At 44.6% G+C, this 20,898-nt stretch overlaps 2 protein-coding genes across 2 annotated transcripts in view; both read right to left on the reverse strand.

Annotated features, from left to right (window-relative positions):
- Positions 1-874: 874 nt before the first annotated feature.
- On the reverse strand, positions 875-5,842 carry LOC126991735 (protocadherin Fat 3-like). Its single transcript, XM_050850426.1, has 4 exons — positions 5,573-5,842; positions 4,773-4,987; positions 2,972-3,109; positions 875-1,476 (listed from the first exon to the last, which is right to left on the reverse strand). Exons 1-4 carry the CDS (start codon positions 5,667-5,669, stop codon positions 1,204-1,206), a joined length of 723 nt encoding a protein of 240 aa, XP_050706383.1. The 5' UTR covers positions 5,670-5,842; the 3' UTR covers positions 875-1,203.
- A 4,628-nt stretch (positions 5,843-10,470) lies between these two features.
- LOC126991748 (protocadherin Fat 1-like) overlaps positions 10,471-20,898 on the reverse strand; it is a 30,479-nt gene continuing 20,051 nt past the window's right edge. Inside the window, exons 5-13 of the mRNA XM_050850437.1 lie at positions 19,369-19,530; positions 17,037-17,293; positions 16,596-16,730; positions 16,248-16,494; positions 15,988-16,124; positions 15,767-15,887; positions 15,412-15,647; positions 14,322-14,502; positions 10,471-10,676 (exon numbers count right to left, since the gene is read on the reverse strand). Coding sequence (XP_050706394.1) covers positions 10,471-10,676; positions 14,322-14,502; positions 15,412-15,647; positions 15,767-15,887; positions 15,988-16,124; positions 16,248-16,494; positions 16,596-16,730; positions 17,037-17,293; positions 19,369-19,530 — 1,682 coding nt within the window. The remainder of the gene's footprint in view (positions 10,677-14,321; positions 14,503-15,411; positions 15,648-15,766; positions 15,888-15,987; positions 16,125-16,247; positions 16,495-16,595; positions 16,731-17,036; positions 17,294-19,368; positions 19,531-20,898) is intronic.

Here is a 20,898-nt window from a genome sequence, read left to right on the forward strand (position 1 = left end):
TCCTCTTACTGACAGTCTTCTACCTCGTAAATTCCGCTGCCACGTTGCTTCTCTTTCTATCTTCTATCGATATTTTCATGCTGACTGCTCTTCTGAGCTTGCTAACTGCATGCCTTCCCCCCTCCCGCGGCCCCGCTGCACACGACTTTCTACTCATGCTCATCCCTATACTATCCAAACCCCTTATGCAAGAGTTAACCAGCATCTCCATTCTTTCATCCCCTTCACTGGTAAACTCTGGAACAGCCTTCCTTCGTCTGTATTTCCTCCTGCCTATGACTTGAACTCTTTCAAGAAGAGTGTATCAAGACACCTCTCCACCCGAAATTGACCTCTCTTTTGACTACTCTTTACTTTTTAGTTTTTTGGGAGCGGCAAGTAGCGGGCTTTTTTTTTTGTACTCTTTTTGTTGCCCTTGAGCCGTATCCTTTGATGTAAAAAAAAGTGAAATGAATGAAGAGAGGAACAGAGAAACTACTTGAGAAATGTAGGCTACTAGAAAATTTTAAAGCACAGCTGAAATTATTTTATAGATATGTCAATAGCAAGCTGAATAACAACGAAGAAATAAATAAACTTAAGGTGGACGGTGAAAAGTACGAGGATGCTGCAGCAATGGTGGAAGTTATGATTTTTTATTCTTTATCTTATTTATTTATCTTTTTTTTTTACGTTTTCACCTATGGCACTGGTAGGCTTTCTTGGTGGGGCCTGATGGTCGGCCCCAGCCCATTGTGGCGCAGGCAAGTGTTTATAGTGGTGCCATCTCGCATTGGCTCATGCTGCCCCCCTGAGCTCACCTTTGATCCTAGAATCTAGAGTCTGGGTGAATGTTTTTTTTTCAGGCAGTGTTTACAAGGGAGAGTGACTTTAATGGACAAGAAGGAAGAGAAGAAAATATGGAGTACCTGGAAGGAAGACAAGTTTCAGTGCAAGAGGTGGAAGGATTAATGGGAGGTCTGGACGTGAGGAAGGCACTAGGACCGGATGGTGTGTCAGGCTGGGTCTTAAGGGAGTGCAGTAAGGAATTAGCTGATAAAATCCAATGTGTCATAGTCAGCTCTCTAGCAGAAGGTAACGGCCCAGCAGACTGGAAGTGAGCAGACATTATGCCAATTCACAAACGAGGATGCTGGGAAGACTCTGGGAAGTACAGGCCAGTCTCTTTGACAAGTGTGGTGGTGAAGATCTGTGAAAGGTTGATCAAAGATAAATGGATGAACTATCTGGTGAGACAACAGATTGACGGACAAACAGTATGGCTTTGGAGGAGGAAAATCTTGTACAATGAACTTGATGTGCTACGCAGCCACCACTACCCTCTCGCCTCACCTGCATGACCATGGTATAGTTGTCTTGCGTGAACTTGGGTGCATTGTCGTTGACGTCGCCCACCTGGATCACGACCTGAGCCATGGCAGTGTTGCTGGGTGTGCCCAAGTCCCTGGCACCCAGCGTCAACTGGTACTTTGTGACCTGAGGAGGTGATGAAAAAGAAGAGGAGGAGGAGGAGGAATAAGATGAAGAAATGAAAAGAAGAAGAGAGAAGGAAAGAGAAAAGGAAAGAAGAAAAGGAAAATAAAGAAGGGAAAATAAGGGGAGAAGAAGAAAGGAAATAAAAAAACAAAGAAGAAGAGGAAGAAGAAGAAAAAAGAAGAATGATGAAGCAAGAGGAAAAAAATAATAATAATGACAAGAAGGGAAAGAAGAAGAAAAAGAAAAAAAGTTCAAAATCAATTAAATCAGCTTTGTATGATAATTTAGGAACTGTCTTGACATGCCTGATTTAAATTTCCAACAACACAAAGGATTTGATATCACAATTATTTCTTACTGGGAATATATGTAACCCAAGGCCAGTAAAAACGAAGGGCAAAAAGGAGTTGCCATTAAGCTGCTAAGGGTATAACATCAACAGTCTTGGAAGGTCACAAAAAGAAGATGGAAGAGGTATTTGGCCTAGGAAGGTATGAGGAGGGAGGTTAAAGGCCACTATCAACTATATTTGGGTCGCAGGGCAATGAGAACAGAAAGAAAAAAGGAGCTATAAGGGTATAACATCAAGCCTTGGAGAGTAACAAAAAAGAAGAGACAGAAGAGGTATTTAGCCTAAGAAGGCATGAGGAGGGAGGTTAACCCGGTAGCAGCGACGGGCCAAATTTGTGTCTTTACCGTGTAGCAGCGACGGGCCAAATTTGTGCCATGATATAAACCCCCCAAAAATAGATGATACATAAACTGATTACAAATGCTCTGATATATATTATGAAATGGTTTGTGTGAGTGATGATTTTTTCTCATTTTTCTCGCTTAGAGGGACCATTAAGAAACATGATCCCCACTGCTACCGGGTTAAAGGTCACTATCAACTGTAATTGGGTCACAGGGCAATGAGAACAGGAAGGACAAAAGGAGCTGTGAGTTGCTAAGGGCATAACATCAAGTCTTGGAGTAACAAAAAAGAAGATGGAAGAGACATTTAGCCAGGAGAGATAGGAGTAGAAAGGTGCAAAGCCACTATCAACTGAATTTGGGTCACAGGGCAATGGCAACAGAAAGGAGCTTAGAGTTTTGAAAGGGTATAAAATCAACTGTCTTGGAAGGCAACAAAAAAAGAAGATGGAAGAGGTATTTAGCCAGGAGAGACATGAGTACAGCGCTGCAAAGCCACTATCAACTACATTCAGGTCGCAGGGCAATGAGAACAAAGATAAAAGGAGCTCAGAATTGCAAAAGGGCATAACATCAAGTGTTTGAGGGTAACAGAAAAGAAGATGGAAGAGACGTTTATCCAGGAGAGATACGAGTAGAGTGCTGCAAAGCCACTATCATCTGTATTTGGGTCGCAGGGCATGTTGAATTATACGGCCAACAGGACAGAAACTAGCAGACAGCAATATTATTTGGATAAGGAAAGTTATTACATCATGAGAATGCTATACCTAAAAATATGATCCTAGTTAGTACTTACCTTTTCCCTGTCCAGTTTCTTGATGACAGTGATGATGCCGGTGTCGTCATCAATAGTGAAGCAGTGGTCTTCGTTTCCCGCCCTGATGCTGTAGCAGACGAGGCTGTTCATGCCATGGTCCACGTCGCTGGCTGAGACCTGCAGTGAGGGAAAAAAAGTTGTCATTTGTAAAGTCACATTAGTGTAGTTGTGGGTCGCTTTTAGTTTGCTAACACCTTGACTGTGGATTTCCTACCAGAAGACATCACCAAGCTACAGGGATGGAACAAAAAGTGACTGCTACAATTCAGTGAAGAAAAATGTTAAGTCCTGCATCTTGGGAGGGGATATCCAGCACACCAATACCACATGGGAAACACTCCACCATCCACCACGGAGGCAGAGAAAGACCTGGGAGTATATGTGTAGTGCGGCGACTAGGTCTGATAAGGGAGCCTCCCATAACCCACTTGGCGAGTGGGGGCACCTCTTTGGCCGACTCGGTAGGGAATGGCTCTCCCGTCACGCTGGTCGCGGGTTCCCAGGCAGCCGGCGAATACCTTCTCCTGGTCTTGATTAATTTCTCGTGTGTTTCGATACATGCAGAGGTTGTGTTGGAGAATAGGAAAAAGGAAAATTATGCTCTCGGGGCATGACATATGTTACCAGGCTACCAGTGAAGGGATATCCAGCACACCAATACCACATGGGAAATACTCCACTATCCACCACAGAGGCAGAGAATGACCTGGGAGTATGTGTTACCAGGCTACCAGTGAAGGCCAAATTCGTACCAATCGCAGCAGATGGGTTAATGAGAGTGCAGAGGAAAACAGAACCTGCAGTAGTTTTAACATTAGCAATAACCTTATGAAAAGTTGTGGATATGAATGTACTTGAGAAAATGAGGAGAAAAAGGAAAAGGAGGTAGATGAAGAGGAAGGAGGAGGAGAGGGAGAAAAAAGAAGAATATGAAAGGAGAAGCAAAAGAAGTAAAAGAAGAAAAAGAGGAAACAGAAAAAGAAAAAGAAAAAGAAGAAGAGGAAGATGAAGAAAATGAAGAAGAAAAAGGAAAAAGAAGAAAGAAGGAAAAAGAAGAAGGAAGGAAAAAATAAACTATTCCGGAACTCCTAAGAGGCAGTGGTGAGTTGACAGTGTGACGGCGCCGCGTTCAGGAGGACGTGAGTTCAATCCCCGCCCGGTGCCACCAAGCTGAGATTTTTCAGCCGCCGCCGAGTGGCTTAAAACTTCCCACATGCTGTCCAAAAGACCACCTATCAACCCGGACTTTAGATTCTAGGAGGGCAGCATGAGCCAATGCAAGATGGCGCCACTATAAACACTGGCCTGCGCCACAACAGGCTGGGCCATACCATCAGGCCCCTCCAAAAACAAGCCTACTGGTGCCACAGGCGAAGATGTAAAAAAAGAAAAAGAAAAAAAAAGTGTTGCTGACTAATGTCACCATCAAGTGAAGCGCTGCACCAGGTGTGTCATGTTCCTCAGTATCATCCGGCACACACAGAAAGGATGCTTTTGATTCCCACCTTCACTACTCTGCATAAGCTTAGTGACACCAGCAGCAAGTAAAGACATCTGGGTTCACTTACCTCCTCAAGCAGCATATGCATTCTTTCATCCTGTTCACTGGTACACTCTGCAACAGCCTTTCTTTCACTGTATTACCTCCTTCCAGACCTGTTTAGCAGTTAAGGATTTAGTGACTAGGGTAACTGAGGAGGCTGTTGGGTACAGGGTGTGTGGTGGAGGGAAGAAAGGGAGTGCATGGAGGTCAGATGAGACGAAGGAGGCACTTGCTTACCTGCACCACGCTGGCGCCTTGCAGAGCGTCTTCCTTGACTGTGGCGGTGTAAGTGGGCAGCGTGAACACCGGGGAGTTGTCATTCACATCAGTGATTGTTAGGTTGACCAAGGCCGTGGCGGACAGAGGCAGCACCCCCCCGTCTGTGGCCACTACTGTCGCCACCACCTGCTGTACGCGCTCAAAGTCCACCTCGGCGCCAATGCTTATCACACCTGTGGCAGTGGTGGGTCATGAGGGACTTGCAGGGAATTAGAACACACACACACACACACACACACACACACACACACACACACACACACACACACACACACACACACACACCAGCCAAAGAGACTAATTCAATTTTCAGCGGTGAAATCAAACTATCGTCTGACGCCAGTATGAAGTCAGTCTGGGTGGGGCCCAAACCTCCTCACAGCGCTGCCGCATCATCCCAAATACATCACTCCCTCCCTCATGTGTTATCTACATACTATTTGAAATTGTGTATCAAGTATTCAGTATACAGTAAATAAGATTTGATGCTATGGCCAGGAAACTCCCCGAACACACTGCCCAAACTGACTTCATGGCTGAGTTGAACTATAACAACCTACTGATATATATATATATATATATATATATATATATCTATATATATATATAGATATATATACTCTATATATATATAGATATATATATATATATATATATATATATATATATATATATATATATATATAGATATAGATATTGCAGAATGATTTGGACTCTGAAAAAAAAAAAAAAAAAAAGGGTGTTGATCACAAGTGTACCAGTCTTTGGGTGGATGTGCAGGTACTCCTCCAGCGTGGTGTGCTGAAGGGAGTAAGAGATTTCTGCATTGATGCCGATGTCCCTTGAGGTGGCCATGACCCGCAGGACTTCTGTCCCCACGGCCGTGTTCTCTGCCACGGAAGTTTCGTGGAGTTTCCTCACAAACTCAGGAGCATTATCATTCACATCTGTGGGGGACGGAGCTCACAGCCTTGCTTTGAAGCATTCTCGTACAAGAAGAGATCATAATGCAGATATACGGGACAGAGGCTCAAAAATATGTGGAGGATGGACTCATTATCTAAAATACAAATAAACTTGGCCTTCCAAATGATATCAGTGAGACTAAGTTTGAAGAATTGATTATTCCTTGAGGTTTTCAAACATAAACATCAAAGCAACTATTTTTTTTCATGCAAGTAAACTCTGATTGCTGTTGATTACTGTTGGCAGGACACTTTATTTTGTGAGGACTCAATGGTCAATCTAACGAGGGCATGTTTGAATGGTTCCTTTAAACATATCTTCTCAATCGTGACTTATGGATAGAGACTACCATTAGGAAAATCTGTCTGTCTGGTCAGGGCAGTTAAGGTAGTGCTCTGCTACTGGTAACATGTAACACAGTACAACCAGCCGCAGGGTCGGGTAGTCAGCGGCTAAACCGGCAACCCCACTGGTTTTGTTTTGGACCAGTGAGGAGGGTGTGCTGGACCCCCAGGTGGATTAAAATCAAGACCATTCTAAGGGCAGATGAACTCATGTTTATTAGAGTCAATGGCCATCCAGTTCCAGCTACAGGTGAAATAGCGGGTGGTAAACTTCATAGCCCCCTGCTCCTGCTGCCTTGTAGGGTTTGCCTGTTTCGTTCAGGCAAAGGCTTGGGCCACCATTTAAAATAAGTGGTTGGGTGTGCAAGGGCATGCACCCAGAAAATCTTGCGCCAAAAACTGAAAATGGCTTGATTTATGAGCCATAAACCGTCCAACCACTCATGAAGAGTGAAAACAGACTTTAAACGAAATGATGATGATGATGATGATTAGGAAAACCTGTTTGAGTAAACTGGGTAATATAAAACATGGATTTCAGCATAAATCTGATCCTCTGTTGGAATCCACTCTTGTCTTAAACTAGCAAGGCTTAGGACATGAGAACCAATGTTTTTTTTTTTTTTTTTTTTTTTTTTTAAAGCAAAGGAGACAGCTCAAGGGCACAAAAAAGTAAACATTAATAAAAAAAAAAGCCCGCTACTCGCTGCTCCTAAAAAGAATCCAAAGAGGTGGCCGAAAGATAAGTCAGTTTCGGGAGGAGAGGTGTCCTGATACCCTCCTCTTGAAAGAGTTCAAGTCGTAGGCAGGAGGAAATACAGATGAAGGAAGATTGTTCCAGAGTTTACCAGCGTGAGGGATGAAAGAGTGAAGATGCTGGTTAACTCTTGCATAAGGGGTTTGGACAGTATAGGGATGAGCATGAGTAGAAAGTCGAGTGCAGCGGGGCCGCGGGAGGGGGGGAGGCATGCAGTTAGCAAGTTCAGAAGAGCAGTCAGCGTGGAAATATCGATAGAAGATAGAAAGAGAGGCAACATTGCGGCGGAATTTAAGAGGTAGAAGACTATCAGTATGAGGAGGAGAGCTGATGAGACGAAGAGCCTTTGCCTCCACTCTGTCCAGAAGAGCTGTGTGAGTGGAGCCCCCCCACACATGAGATGCATACTCCATACGAGGGCGGACAAGGCCCCTGTATATGGACAGCAACTGTGCAGGGGAGAAGAACTGGCGGAGACGGTACAGAACGCCCAGCCTCGAGGAAGCTGATTTAGTAAGAGATGAGATATGAAGTTTCCAGTTGAGATTTTGAGTTAAGGATAGACCGAGGATGTTTAGTGTTGAGGAAGGTGATAGCTGGGTGTTGTCAAAGAATAGGGGATAGTTGTTTGGAAGATTGTGTCGAGTGGATAGGTGGAGAAACTGTGTTTTTGAGGCGTTGAAGGACACCAGGTTCTTCTTGCCCCAATCGGAAATAATAGTAAGGTCTGAGACTAAGCGTTCTGCAGCCTCCAGCCTTGAGTCGTTAAGTTCCTGAAGGGTGGGTCTTCTACTAAAAGAAGTTGAATAATGCAGAGTGGAATCATCGGCGTAGGAATGGATAGGACAGTTCGTTTTGGAAAGAAGATCATCAATGAACAACAGAAAAAGAGTGGGAGATAGGACAGAACCCTGTGGAACACCACTGTTAATAGATTTAGGGGAAGAACAGTGACCGTCTACCACGGCAGAAATAGAACGGTCAGAAAGGAAACTGGAGATAAAGGTACAGAGAGATGGATAGAGACCGTAGGAGGGTAGTTTAGAAAGCAAAGATTTGTGCCAGACCCTATCAAAAGCTTTTGATATGTCCAGCGCAATAGCAAAAGTTTCACCGAAACGGCTAAGAGAGGATGACCAAGAGTCAGTTAAGAAGGCTAGGAGATCACCAGTAGAACGCCCCTTGCGGAACCCATACTGGCGATCAGATAGAAGGTCAGAAGTGGAAAGGTGCTTTTGAATCTTACGGTTAAGGATTGATTCAAAAGCTTTAGATAGACAAGAAAGTAAAGCAATAGGACGGTAGTTTGAGGGATTGGAGCGGTCACCCTTCTTAGGTACAGGCTGTGTGAAGGCATACTTCCAGCAAGAAGGAAAGGTAGATGTTGACAGGCAGAGGCGAAAGAGTTTGACCAGGCAGGGTGACAGCACGGAGGCACAGTTTTTAAGGACAATAGGAGGCACTCCATCAGGTCCATAAGCCTTCTGAGGATTGAGGCCAGAGAGGAATAGAAAACATCATTTTGAAGAATCTTTATAACAGGCATAAAGGAGTCAGAGGGGGATGAGTAGGAGGAATATGCCCAGAATCGTCCAGAGTGGAGTTTTAGAAAAGTTTGAGAGAAGAGTTCAGCCTTAGAGATAGATGAGACGGCAGTGTTGCCGTCAGGACTGAGGAGTGGAGGAAAGATGAAGAAGTGAAGTTGGAGGAGATGTTTGGCTAGATGCCAGAAGTCACGGGAAGAATTAGAGAAAGCAAGGTTTTGACATTTTCTATTAATGAAAGAATTTTGGTTAGTCGGAGAATAGATTTGGCACGATTTCGGGCAGAAATGTAAAGTTCATAATTAGCATTAGTTTGAAGGCTCTGGTATCTTTTGAGCTACCTCTCTATCATTGACAGCACGAGAACAAGCGTGATTAAACCAAGGCTTTTAGCGTGAGGAGTAGAGAAAGAACGAGAATGTATGCCTCCATTCCAGAGACAATCACCTCTGTGATGCGCTGAGCACACACAGAGGGTCTCTATCCTGGAAGCAATAATCATTCCACGGGAAATCGGAAAGTACATCCTCAGGTCGTCCCACCGAGCTGAAGCAAAATGCCAGAAGCATCGCCTCTTCGGTGGGTCCAGAGGATGTACAGGAGCGATAGGACAGGATGCAGAAATAAGATTGTGATCGGAGGAGCCCAACGGAGAGAACAGTTTGACAGAATAAGCAGAAGGGTTTGAGGTAAGGAAGAGGTCTAGAATGTTGGGCCGATCTCCAAGACGGTCAGGAATACGTGTAGGGTGCTGGACCAACTGCTCTAGGTCGTTGAGGATAGCAAAGTTGTAGGCTTGTTCACCAGGATGGTCAGTGAAAGAGGATGAAAGCCAAAGCTGGAACATGGTGAACATTGAAATCTCCTAGGATGGAGATTTCAGCAGCGAGAGAGTGGGTCAAGATGTGCTCCACTTTAGAATTCAAATAGTCAAAGAATTTTACATAGTTGGTAGAGTTAGGTGAGAGATAAACAGCACAGATGTATTTAGTAATAGAATGACAGTGAAGTCTTAACCAGATGGTGGAAAATTCAGAAGAGTCAAGGTCGTGGGCACGAGAGCAAGTGATGTCGTTGCGCACGTAGGCGCAACATCCAGCTTTGGATTGAAATTTAGGATAGAGATAGTAGGAGGGAACAGAGTAGAGATTGCTGTCAGTAGCCTCAGAAACCTGTGTTTCGGTAAGGAAGAGAAGGTGAGGTTTAGAGGAGGAGAGATGATGTTCCACAGAATGAAAATTAGAGCGAAGACCGCGAATGTTGCAGAAATTGAGAAGAAAGAGGTTCGAGGAGTTATCAAGACACCTCTCGGGTCGGCAGCCAGAAGGAGAGTCCTCCCTGGGGGAATTTGTGGTCCCCCCCCCAGGCGGGGACTCCGAGGCATTGCTTAATTGAGCCATTTTGAATTTTGAATTTAGGAAAAAGGTGTATATGTTATGTGAATGTAGTGTGGTGTGGATAAAGAGAGGATCTGTCTTTAGAGAGCATGCTGAACTACTCTCCGGTGTTGGTGAGACAATAGGGAAACGGTTAGTGAGGACATGGGAAGGGTCTTTGGAGGGCTTCAGCTCCCTTCTCACCTCCCATATATACCTCACCGGGAGTGGCTTGCGCCCGTTCGGTAGGTGTCTTCCTACCTACTCCATTAGCTCGGTAGCAGTGACGGGCCAAACTTATGGTTTACCGCGTACCAGCGACGGGCCAAATTTTTGCCTTGATATAAACCCCAAAAATAGAGGATGCATAAACTGATCACAAATGGGTTGATATATATAATATAATGATTTGCATGAGTGATGATTTTTTCTCTTTATTTTGCTTAGAGCGGCCTATAAGAAACATGATCCCTGCAGCTACAGGGTTAGAGACAAAAAAAATATCCTAAACCTTTTGGTATTTTATGATAGATTTGTTCTGTTTTGGGTACTAGTTTGTGCATGACAGATTTTTGTAATAAGTGTGTCTCTAATGGCCCATGCACCTCCACTGGTACCTACTTATGCCCCACAAGACACTTTGGGAGGGCAGTGCAGGGCAGCGGCACGTCACAAACCTGAGACTGTGATGATGAGCTGCGTGGTGGATGACAGCGGTGGGCTTCCCTGGTCCACGGCGCACACTGTCAGGCTGTAGGAGTCCCTTGTCTCACGGTCCAGGGGCCGGGCCAGGCTGACCACACCCTCCATCTCGTCAATGGTGAAGTGGCCCTCCGCTGAGTCCACAAAGTTGTACAGCAGCTGTCGATTGATGCCTGGGGGTACAGAGGAGACGTTCTTATTATTATTATTACCTCCGCCAACGAAGTTGGGAGGAGGTTATACTTTCAGTCCGGTCGGTATGTTTATTTGTTTGTTTGTTTGTGAGCAGTCTCCTGTGCACAATTTTGTGGATATTTCAACCAATTTTTCAGGGAAGTTTCGTGTCCATCCAGAATAGAAACCATTAATTTCTTTATGTCAAAGGTCAAGGTCAAGGTCACACAAAACGTCAGATTTACATATTTTTGGCCATAACTTAACAGTTCTCCTCATCATAGACTTCAGACTTGGTTCATATTTTAGCGCATGGAAAGACGCACCTTGAACGGCCTTGATCTTGACCTTTGACCTTGACCTCAAAAAGTTTGCTCAAGGTCAGTTTCCAAAAGAAAAAAAATATCAAATTTCAAAACAAATGCTTCCATATTTTTTTTTTTTTTTTTTTTTTTACAGCAAAGGAGACAGCTCAAGGGCACAAAAAAGTAAACATTAATAAAAAAAAGCCCGCTACTCGCTGCTCCTAAAAAGAATCCAAAGAGGTGGCCGAAAGATAGGTCAGTTTCGGGAGGAGAGGTGTCCTGATACCCTCCTCTTGAAAGAGTTCAAGTCGTAGGCAGGAGGAAATACAGATGAAGGAAGATTGTTCCAGAGTTTACCAGCGTGAGGGATGAAAGAGTGAAGATGCTGGTTAACTCTTGCATAAGGGGTTTGGACAGTATAGGGATGAGCATGAGTAGAAAGTCGAGTGCAGCGGGGCCGCGGGAGGGGGGGAGGCATGCAGTTAGCAAGTTCAGAAGAGCAGTCAGCGTGGAAATATCGATAGAAGATAGAAAGAGAGGCAACATTGCGGCGGAATTTAAGAGGTAGAAGACTATCAGTATGAGGAGGAGAGCTGATGAGACGAAGAGCCTTTGCCTCCACTCTGTCCAGAAGAGCTGTGTGAGTGGAGCCCCCCCACACATGAGATGCATACTCCATACGAGGGCGGACAAGGCCCCTGTATATGGACAGCAACTGTGCAGGGGAGAAGAACTGGCGGAGCCGGTACAGAACGCCCAGCCTCGAGGAAGCTGATTTAGTAAGAGATGAGATATGAAGTTTCCAGTTGAGATTTTGAGTTAAGGATAGACCGAGGATGTTTAGTGTTGAGGAAGGTGATAGCTGGGTGTTGTCAAAGAATAGGGGATAGTTGTTTGGAAGATTGTGTCGAGTGGATAGGTGGAGAAACTGTGTTTTTGAGGCGTTGAAGGACACCAGGTTCTTCTTGCCCCAATCGGAAATAATAGTAAGGTCTGAGGCTAAGCGTTCTGCAGCCTCCAGCCTTGAGTCGTTAAGTTCCTGAAGGGTGGGTCTTCTATTAAAAGAAGTTGAGTAATGCAGAGTGGAATCATCGGCGTAGGAATGGATAGGACAGTTCGTTTTGGAAAGAAGATCATCAATGAACAACAGAAAAAGAGTGGGAGATAGAACAGAACCCTGTGGGACACCACTGTTAATAGATTTAGGGGAAGAACAGTGACCGTCTACCACGGCAGAAATAGAACGGTCAGAAAGGAAACTGGAGATAAAGGTACAGAGAGAAGGATAGAAACCGTAGGAGGGTAGTTTAGAAAGCAAAGATTTGTGCCAGACCCTATCAAAAGCTTTTGATATGTCCAGCGCAATAGCAAAAGTTTCACCGAAACGGCTAAGAGAGGATGACCAAGAGTCAGTTAAGAAGGCTAGGAGATCACCAGTAGAACGCCCCTTGCGGAACCCATACTGGCGATCAGATAGAAGGTCAGAAGTGGAAAGGTGCTTTTGAATCTTCCGGTTAAGGATTGATTCAAAAGCTTTAGATAGACAAGAAAGTAAAGCTATAGGACGGTAGTTTGAGGGATTGGAGCGGTCACCCTTCTTAGGTACAGGCTGTATGAAGGCATACTTCCAGCAAGAAGGAAAGGTAGATGTTGACAGGCAGAGGCGAAAGAGTTTGGCCAGGCAGGGTGACAGCACGGAGGCACAGTTTTGAAGGACAATAGGAGGCACTCCATCAGGTCCATAAGCCTTCTGAGGATTGAGGCCAGAGAGGCATAGAAAACATCATTTTGAAGAATCTTTATAACAGGCATAAAGGAGTCAGAGGGGGATGAGTAGGAGGAATATGCCCAGAATCGTCCAGAGTGGAGTTTTAGAAAAGTTTGAGAGAAGAGTTCAGCCTTAGAGATAGATGAGACGGCAGTGTTGCCGTCAGGACTGAGGAGTGGAGGGAAAGATGAAGAAGTGAAGTTGGAGGAGATGTTTTTGGCTAGATGCCAGAAGTCACGGGTAGAGTTAGAGAAAGCAAGGTTTTGACATTTTCTATTAATGAAAGAATTTTTGGTTAGTCGGAGAATAGATTTGGCACGATTTCGGGCAGAAATGTAAAGTTCATAATTAGCATTAGTTTGAAGGCTCTTTTATCTTTTGTGAGCTACCTCTCTATCATTGACAGCACGAGAACAAGCGTGATTAAACCAAGGCTTTTTAGCGTGAGGAGTAGAGAAAGAACGAGGAATGTATGCCTCCATTCCAGAGACAATCACCTCTGTGATGCGCTGAGCACACACAGAGGGGTCTCTATCCTGGAAGCAATAATCATTCCACGGGAAATCGGAAAAGTACATCCTCAGGTCGTCCCACCGAGCTGAAGCAAAATGCCAGAAGCATCGCCTCTTCGGTGGGTCCAGAGGGTGTACAGGAGCGATAGGACAGGATGCAGAAATAAGATTGTGATCGGAGGAGCCCAACGGAGAGAACAGTTTGACAGAATAAGCAGAAGGGTTTGAGGTAAGGAAGAGGTCTAGAATGTTGGGCCGATCTCCAAGACGGTCAGGAATACGTGTAGGGTGCTGGACCAACTGCTCTAGGTCGTTGAGGATAGCAAAGTTGTAGGCTTGTTCACCAGGATGGTCAGTGAAAGAGGATGAAAGCCAAAGCTGGTGGTGAACATTGAAATCTCCTAGGATGGAGATTTCAGCGAAGGGAGAGTGGGTCAAGATGTGCTCCACTTTAGAATTCAAATAGTCAAAGAATTTTACATAGCTGGTAGAGTTAGGTGAGAGATAAACAGCACAGATGTATTTAGTAATAGAATGATAGTGAAGTCTTAACCAGATGGTGGAAAATTCAGAAGAGTCAAGGTCGTGGGCACGAGAGCAAGTGATGTCGTTGCGCACGTAGGCGCAACATCCAGCTTTGGATTGCATGGCCTTGACCTTGACCTTTGACCTCAAAAAGTTTGCCTAGGTCAGAGTTTAAAAAAAAAAAAGAATTTCATCAAATTTCGAAACAAATGCTTCCATATGATGCATAAGGTCACAGTTGATGCCCATACCAATTTTCAAGATGATCTTTGGCGGAGGTGTGCACTCTCCGAGTGCTATGAGTCTAATTATTATGATCATTATTATTCTCATTATCATTATCACACATTACTGATCATGGGCCTCACAGAACAGCATAAAAGCCCTAATACCCGTGTCTTTTGTGAGGGGCATGAACAGCAAGGAAAAAGGGAGTGAGATTTGTGCCCCTGAGCTGCCTCCCTAGATGTTAAAAAAAAAAAAAAAAAAAAAAAATCACCCAGACCTGATCCCCTGCCACAACAAAGCCTTTACCGAGGTCAGGGTCCGTGGCAGATGTCTTGAGGACGATGGTGTTGATGGGCGCGTCCTCCAGCAGGGTGGCGGCGTGGGTGGCCAGGGAGAAGGACGGGGGGTTGTCGTTGGTGTCCGTCACCAGGACCTCCACCACCACCTCACACTGCCAGGCCTTGTGCTCCCAGTCCTCCACCACAACCTGGACAGTCACACCCAGAGTTTTGGACTCATCATAGGCACCATTACCCTAACCTGGCTACAACTAGTATTAATATTGTTATTACTATTATTACTGAGCCATGAAAGGCCAGTGTGTGTTTGTGTGTGTATTTACCTATTTGTAGTGTACAGGGCCTGAACCCAAACTCGGATAGTCCTGTCTCCCAATCTATATTTGTCCAACGTTTCCTTCATTTTTTGGACACTGCCCGCTTCAACAATGTCTTTGTTTAGTCCCTTTCATATATATATTCACACTTCAGTATGGAAAACTGTACTTCTTTATGTCTTTCAAACAAGTCTCCTTTCTCAATTTCTTGCTATGTGTGTGTGTGTGTGTGTGTGTGTGTGTGTGTGTGTGTGTGTGTGTGTGTGTGTGTGTGTGCGTGTGTGTGTGTGTATTTACATATTTGTAGTCTACCAGGCCCGAGCTAAGCTCTAACAGTCCCGTCTCCATATCTACATTTATCCAACCTTCCCTTCAATTGTTGGACACTGTTCGCCTCCACCACTTCTCCCCGCAAACTGTTCCAGGTGTTAACACTTCTATGTGGAAAACTATAATTGTTTTAAGTCACTCAAACAGGTTCCTTTATTAAGTTTCTTCCTATGTCCTCTCTGCCCATGCATTCTCGCAGTTAAGAAGATATCATCTCTATCCACCTCATCAAACTTATTTACCAACCTATAGCCTACAGCATGATCAGATCTCTCTCCCTTCTTTGTTCCAGTGTCGTCAAGTCCATCTCCTTCAATCTGTCTTCATACGTCATATTTGAGAGTTCTGAGACCATTTAAGTTGCAATTCTCTGTATCCTTTCCAGCTTTCTGATAGCCCCCCTTTTTTTTTTTTTTTTTTTTGTGTGTGTGTGTGTGTGTGAATACTTACAGTGAGGTGATAGTGGTCCCGTGCCTCTCTGTCCAGCTGGGTGGCTGTGGCCACGTGGCCATTCAGCTGGTCAATACTGAAGTGGTGGGCGCTGTCCCCGGTGAGAATGTAGCGGCTCCAGGCAGCAGTGCCTTCATCGGCATCCCAGGACACAACAGAGGCCACGTGGGTGCCTGGGGTGGCATCCTCAGAGATCTCCCGACGGTAGATTGGCTCCTTGCACACCGGACCGTTGTCTGTCGTGAAGCACACCAGTGTGAGTCACAGAAGTGCTAGACACTCTGTTTACTTAATTCATGACCTATTACCATACATTATCCATTATCATCTCAGGCAAGACTATACTGTCACCAACCGTTGATGTCGATGACTGTCACAGTAACAGTCGTGTTGGCCGTAAACTTCCCGTCGGTGACGGTGACGGTGAGGGTGTACTTGGCGTGCCTCTCCCGGTCCAGCTCACCGGCCACGTACACCTGGAATATGGACCACAGCACCGTGACTCTCTCGTTAAGGAACAGTTTAGTTGTTGGCAGGTCACCATTGTTGTTGTGTCTCACCATCCCTCCCACCCACCTCCCCTGAGGCGTGCACCAGGAATTGGCCGTCAGGGTCGCCGCCGGTGATGAAGAAGTCAAGTTCGGCCACAGACTCGTCGGCGTCCGTCACGCTGAGCTCCACCACCGCCGTGCCCGTGGCGGTGTCCTCAGGCACTGGCGTCAAACAAAACTAATTTGGCAATGTAGATATATAAAACCTTCACAGCCAATGACATATTACAGAGAAAATCAATTTCCTGTCAATCATTTATCTATAAAACCCTTGTAGTGCCTCACCAGCAGTGACGTAAGTGTCTTTGGTGAACACTGGAGGGTTGTCGTTGTAGTCCTTGACCAGTACAGTGACTCTTGTGCTGGTGGACAGAGGCTTGGGGCCCCCGTCAGTGGCAGTGACGGTGAAGGAGTACTGGGCCATGGTCTCGCGGTCCAGCGGGGCCGTCAGGGTCAGCGTCCCAGTGTGTGGATCAATGCGGAAAGTTGACTTCACTACAGCGCTTTCATCGGGGCCGAGGCTGTACTGGATCTGAGGAGAGAAGAGCAGAGAGCAGAGCAGACATTTAATAATTTATTCTGGAGAATGTTTTCATGGACTGAAAATAACATGGAGACACAGGCAACATTTACCTGGCCATGGTTTCCTTCATCGTCATCAGCGGCCGTGAGGATGGTGACGGTGGCGCCCACCTCGCTGTTCTCGGCCACCAGGGCTGTGTAGCTGGACTCAGAGAAGCGTGGAGGGCAGTCATTCACGTCCATCACCTGTTGGTCATTCCAGAACAAGACCCAACCAATTCAAAATCCATAAATTAAAATGTCTTTCTTTGACTGTCATTTTAGCCCAAAATCCAAACCGTAATCAACCATAAGGATAAGAGATCAAAACTTCATGCACTCTGCCATCATTCACATCCATTACCTGTTGGTCATGCCAGAGCAAGACCCAATCAGTTCAAGACCAACATATTAAAACGTCTTTCATTGACCCTCATTTCAGCCCATAATCCAAACCCTAATCAACAATACAGACAAGAGACCAAAACTTGCTGCTTCCTGCCATAAACTCACCACCACAGAGATGGTCATGTAGTCCACCGTGGGCGGCGTGGTCAGTGTACGGTTGGTGACGCTGATGTGATGTGTGCGTCGCCGCTCATGGTCCAGGGCCCTGTGCACCACCACCAGGCCAGTGGAGGTCACGGTGAAGGGCCCTGAACTCTCCCCAGACTCCCTCTCCTCACTGGCTGCCTTCATGCCCTCGTCCACCATGATCAGGTACTGCACTGACTGTGGCCCCGCCATCCACAGGGTCGTGATCACATTGCCTGCCAACACAAGGCAAGACTTTGAGCATACAGAAGGTGGCTAGCTGGGGCCAGAATGTTATGAGGTGCAGATTGTGATGTGTGTGCTAGTATGTGTTATCTGAGGAAATGAGTATATGATTTCCCAGTACTGTAATGTGTCTGTGTGTGTATTTACCTATTTGTATTTACTTATTTGTAGTATACAAGGCCTGAGCTCAATCTCAGTCAGTCCTGTCTCCCATTCTATATTTGTCCAGAATTTCCTTCATTTTACGGACACTGCTTGCTTCAACAACATCTTTGCTAAGTCCATTCCATGTATCCACACTCCTGTATGGAAAACTGAACTTCTTTAGGTCTTTCAAACAAGTCCTCTTTCTCAGTTTCTTACTGTGTCCTCTTAGTTGCCTCCTCCCTTCAGTCTCGATTAAATCATTTCTATCCAACACTTCCATTCCACTTTGACCCGGAAATTTAATGCCTACGGAGAGCCAAAGTTGCAGTGAAACTCGAAAAATATTTTTTGTAAATTTTTGTAGTTTTTTCATTCTGGAATGAATCTCATTGAATAGAAGTTGTAAAGAATCATCCGTAAAATTCAACTGTGAAATCAGATTATTATTTGGACAGACCGTTTAGCTGGAATTCCGCCAAAAAAGGACGGCTGAGGGAACAGAATTGCTCTACAGACGCCATGATGTGTAGGCAGGAACTGTAGAGTGTAGACTATTTTTTGCACGGAATGGTGGTGGGGGACATCGCAAGAACAAAAGAGGTGCCAGTTAGTCACTCAGCATCAACAGAGACCTATAGTTACACGCGCCCTTCAAATTTTGGAAAGCTTCTCACTCTCCAGCGCTGGCGTCATGCTCGTTGCCCATGTCTGATAGAACTATATGATGCCAGCGGCATCATCGTCATTAAGGGGTTAATCAACATCTATTTCTACTTGAAAGTAGGTATACAGTCCCTGAAAGTCAAGATCAAGACCAAGATGGCCCATCGAACGTAGCATCCCCGTGTGATTAGTTCCTTCAGTAGCACAATGAAAGTTACCGCCTGCACACTGTGCAGTGAGTGAATTTACCAACCAACCCTTTTGTTTACCATTTCAAAGTCACAGCTGCTCGGGGTAAGAGCACTGTAATTCTTCACCCAACAGTGGAACACTTTGAACACAGAGAAGGGCACAAAGCAACATACGGTATCATAGTCATAATTGTAAGTAAGGTGGCCAAATGTGATACTGCATACACATTAAGTTCAGGGAAATTTTTTTTTTTAAATATATCTTGCCAAATTATAGGTGTCTTATACGTCAGTGCGTCTTATATGGCGGGAAATACGGTATATATGTTTCTCCAAATATCTTATTTATGTGCTTCTCAAATGTTAGTGTATCTTGTATTATAATTCCTAAGTCTTTTTCTTCCTTCACTGTATCGATGATTGTCCCTCCCATCCTACACACTCCACTTGCTCTATTTTTACTCTTGCCCATTTTCATTGTGTGACAATTCTTTTCATTGAACTTCATTTCCCATTTTTTACTCCATTCATGTATCTCATTGGAATCTTCCTGTAGTTTATTACAATCATCATCTTCATCTCTTATTTTTCTAAGCAGTTTGGCGTCATCTGCAAACATACCCTTGTAACTCTTTACTTTTTCTGGCATATCATCTATAAATATTAAAAACATAATATTCGCTAACACTGACCCTTGTGGAACGTCACTTGTGACCGTTCTCCATTCTGATATCTCACCTTTCAACACGGTTCTCATTTCTTTGTTTGTCAGGTAATTTTTCATCCATAGTCATTTTTCTCCCAATCCTCCTCTATTTTCTAATTTCCACATCAGTCTCTTATCAAATGCCTGTGTGTGTGTGTGTGTGTGTGTGTGTGTGTGTGTGTGTGTGTGTGTGTGTGTGTGTGTGTGCCAAGTGATCTGCATATTGTTTCCTTCCTTGTATTTTCTTAAATAATATGCATTTTACCAGTGACTTTTTAATTTTATCTTATTTTTTTATGTGTGTGTGTGTGTGTGTGTGTGTGTGTGTGTCATATTACTGATAGCTGTGGGTGCTCACCGATGGGGGCGTCCTCCCTGATGAAGAACTGTGCATACTTCCTGGCGCAGTGCGGGGGGTTCTCATGAGGGGGCAGCAGGAAGATGGTGACGGGCACGTCGGAGTGGTGCTGGGGGGAGCCGCTGTCCTCGCCACGGATGAAAAACTGGTACACCTCATTTTCTGTAACATTTGGGAGTTCACTGATACTTATGGAACTAATGGAACAGTCTCTCTGTACACGATAATCACTTGTGCATCCAAACTCACACTTTTTAGAGTAAAGAAAACAGCTCAACAAAAAAGTCAAGAAAAGATACAAAAATTTGGGAGTTCACTGCTACTCATGGAACTGATGGAACAGTCTCTCTATATACGATAATCACTTGTGCATCCAAACTCACACTTTTTAGAGTAAAGGAGACAGCAAAAAAAAAATAATAAATAAATAAAAAAAAAAATAAAAAAAAGGGGGATGGGGGAGATAGAAAAATATGGCAAAAAGATACAAAAAATTGAAAGTTTACTGCTACTTGTGGAACTTTTTTTTTTTACAGTAGAGAAAGCAGAAAAAAAAAAAAAAAGCCCACTACTTACTTGTGCATCCAAGCTCACTTTTCTTTACAGTAAAGAAGACAGCTCAAGATATAAAAATGGAAGATATGAAAATGCTCGCTGGCATAACTATCCTAACCCAGACACGCTCTGGACCGGCATCAGTAAAAAATATAAAAAAAAGCATGCGTAATTTTGGAGAGGTAGATGTAGTACTTGTGCACGAAGATGACACAGCCTGGCAGAGCATTAGCAGACAGCAGGAAGTGTAAGGCGCCTCAGATCAGTATTATACACTTCTGACTCTCACATCAGGTATTTCCAAAGGCTGAGAAAGATTAACCCGGGAAGCAGCGGGGATCATGTTTCTTATTGGTCCCTCTAAGCGAGAAAATTGAGAAAAAATCATCTCTCACACAAACCATTTCATAATGTATATCAATGCATTTGTGATCAGTTTATGTATCATCTATTTTGGGGGGGTTTATATCATGGCACAAATTTGGCCCATCGCTGCTACACGGTAAAGCCAGAAATTTGGCCCGTCGCTGCTACCAGGTTAACCCCTTGACTGCAGATTTCCTGCCAGAAGACATCACCAAGCTACAGGAATGGAACAAAAAGTGGCTGCTACAATTCAATGAAGAAAAATGTAAAGTAATGCACCTTGGGAGGGAATATCCAGCATACCAATACCACATGGGAAACAAACACTCTACTACCCACAGGGAGTATATGCTACCAGGCTACCAGTGAAAGCCAAATCCGTGCCAATTGCAGCGGACGGGTTAATTGGATTCTAATGAGTAGCTTTGTAGGTCCACGTTATAAAAGCTTCATCAATCTACCACTAGTATCCATGGAAACACCTAGGAATCCTACGAAAGCCTAGTCAAGTATGTGAGCTTGGGCACTGAAATGTATAAAAATATGGTCCTTAGGTTGTTGGAATAATTGTTTTGAGGCAGCAGGAAATACTAAATGTTACAAAGGAAA

This window comes from Eriocheir sinensis, unplaced genomic scaffold (genome assembly GCF_024679095.1).
Source record: "Eriocheir sinensis breed Jianghai 21 unplaced genomic scaffold, ASM2467909v1 Scaffold33, whole genome shotgun sequence".
NCBI lineage: Eukaryota > Metazoa > Arthropoda > Malacostraca > Decapoda > Varunidae > Eriocheir > Eriocheir sinensis.

Bases quoted from the DNA above. Each gene is read 5' to 3' on its own strand.
- LOC126991735 (XM_050850426.1), bottom strand. From the start codon at position 5,669: ATGGCCACCTCAAGGGACATCGGCATCAATGCAGAAATCTCTTACTCC. The intron at 4,988-5,572 runs GTACACTTGTGA...CCACTGCCACAG, and splicing joins GCACATCCACCCAAAGACTG to GTGTGATAAGCATTGGCGCC. The intron at 3,110-4,772 runs GTAAGCAAGTGC...CCCTCACTGCAG, and splicing joins AAGGCGCCAGCGTGGTGCAG to GTCTCAGCCAGCGACGTGGA.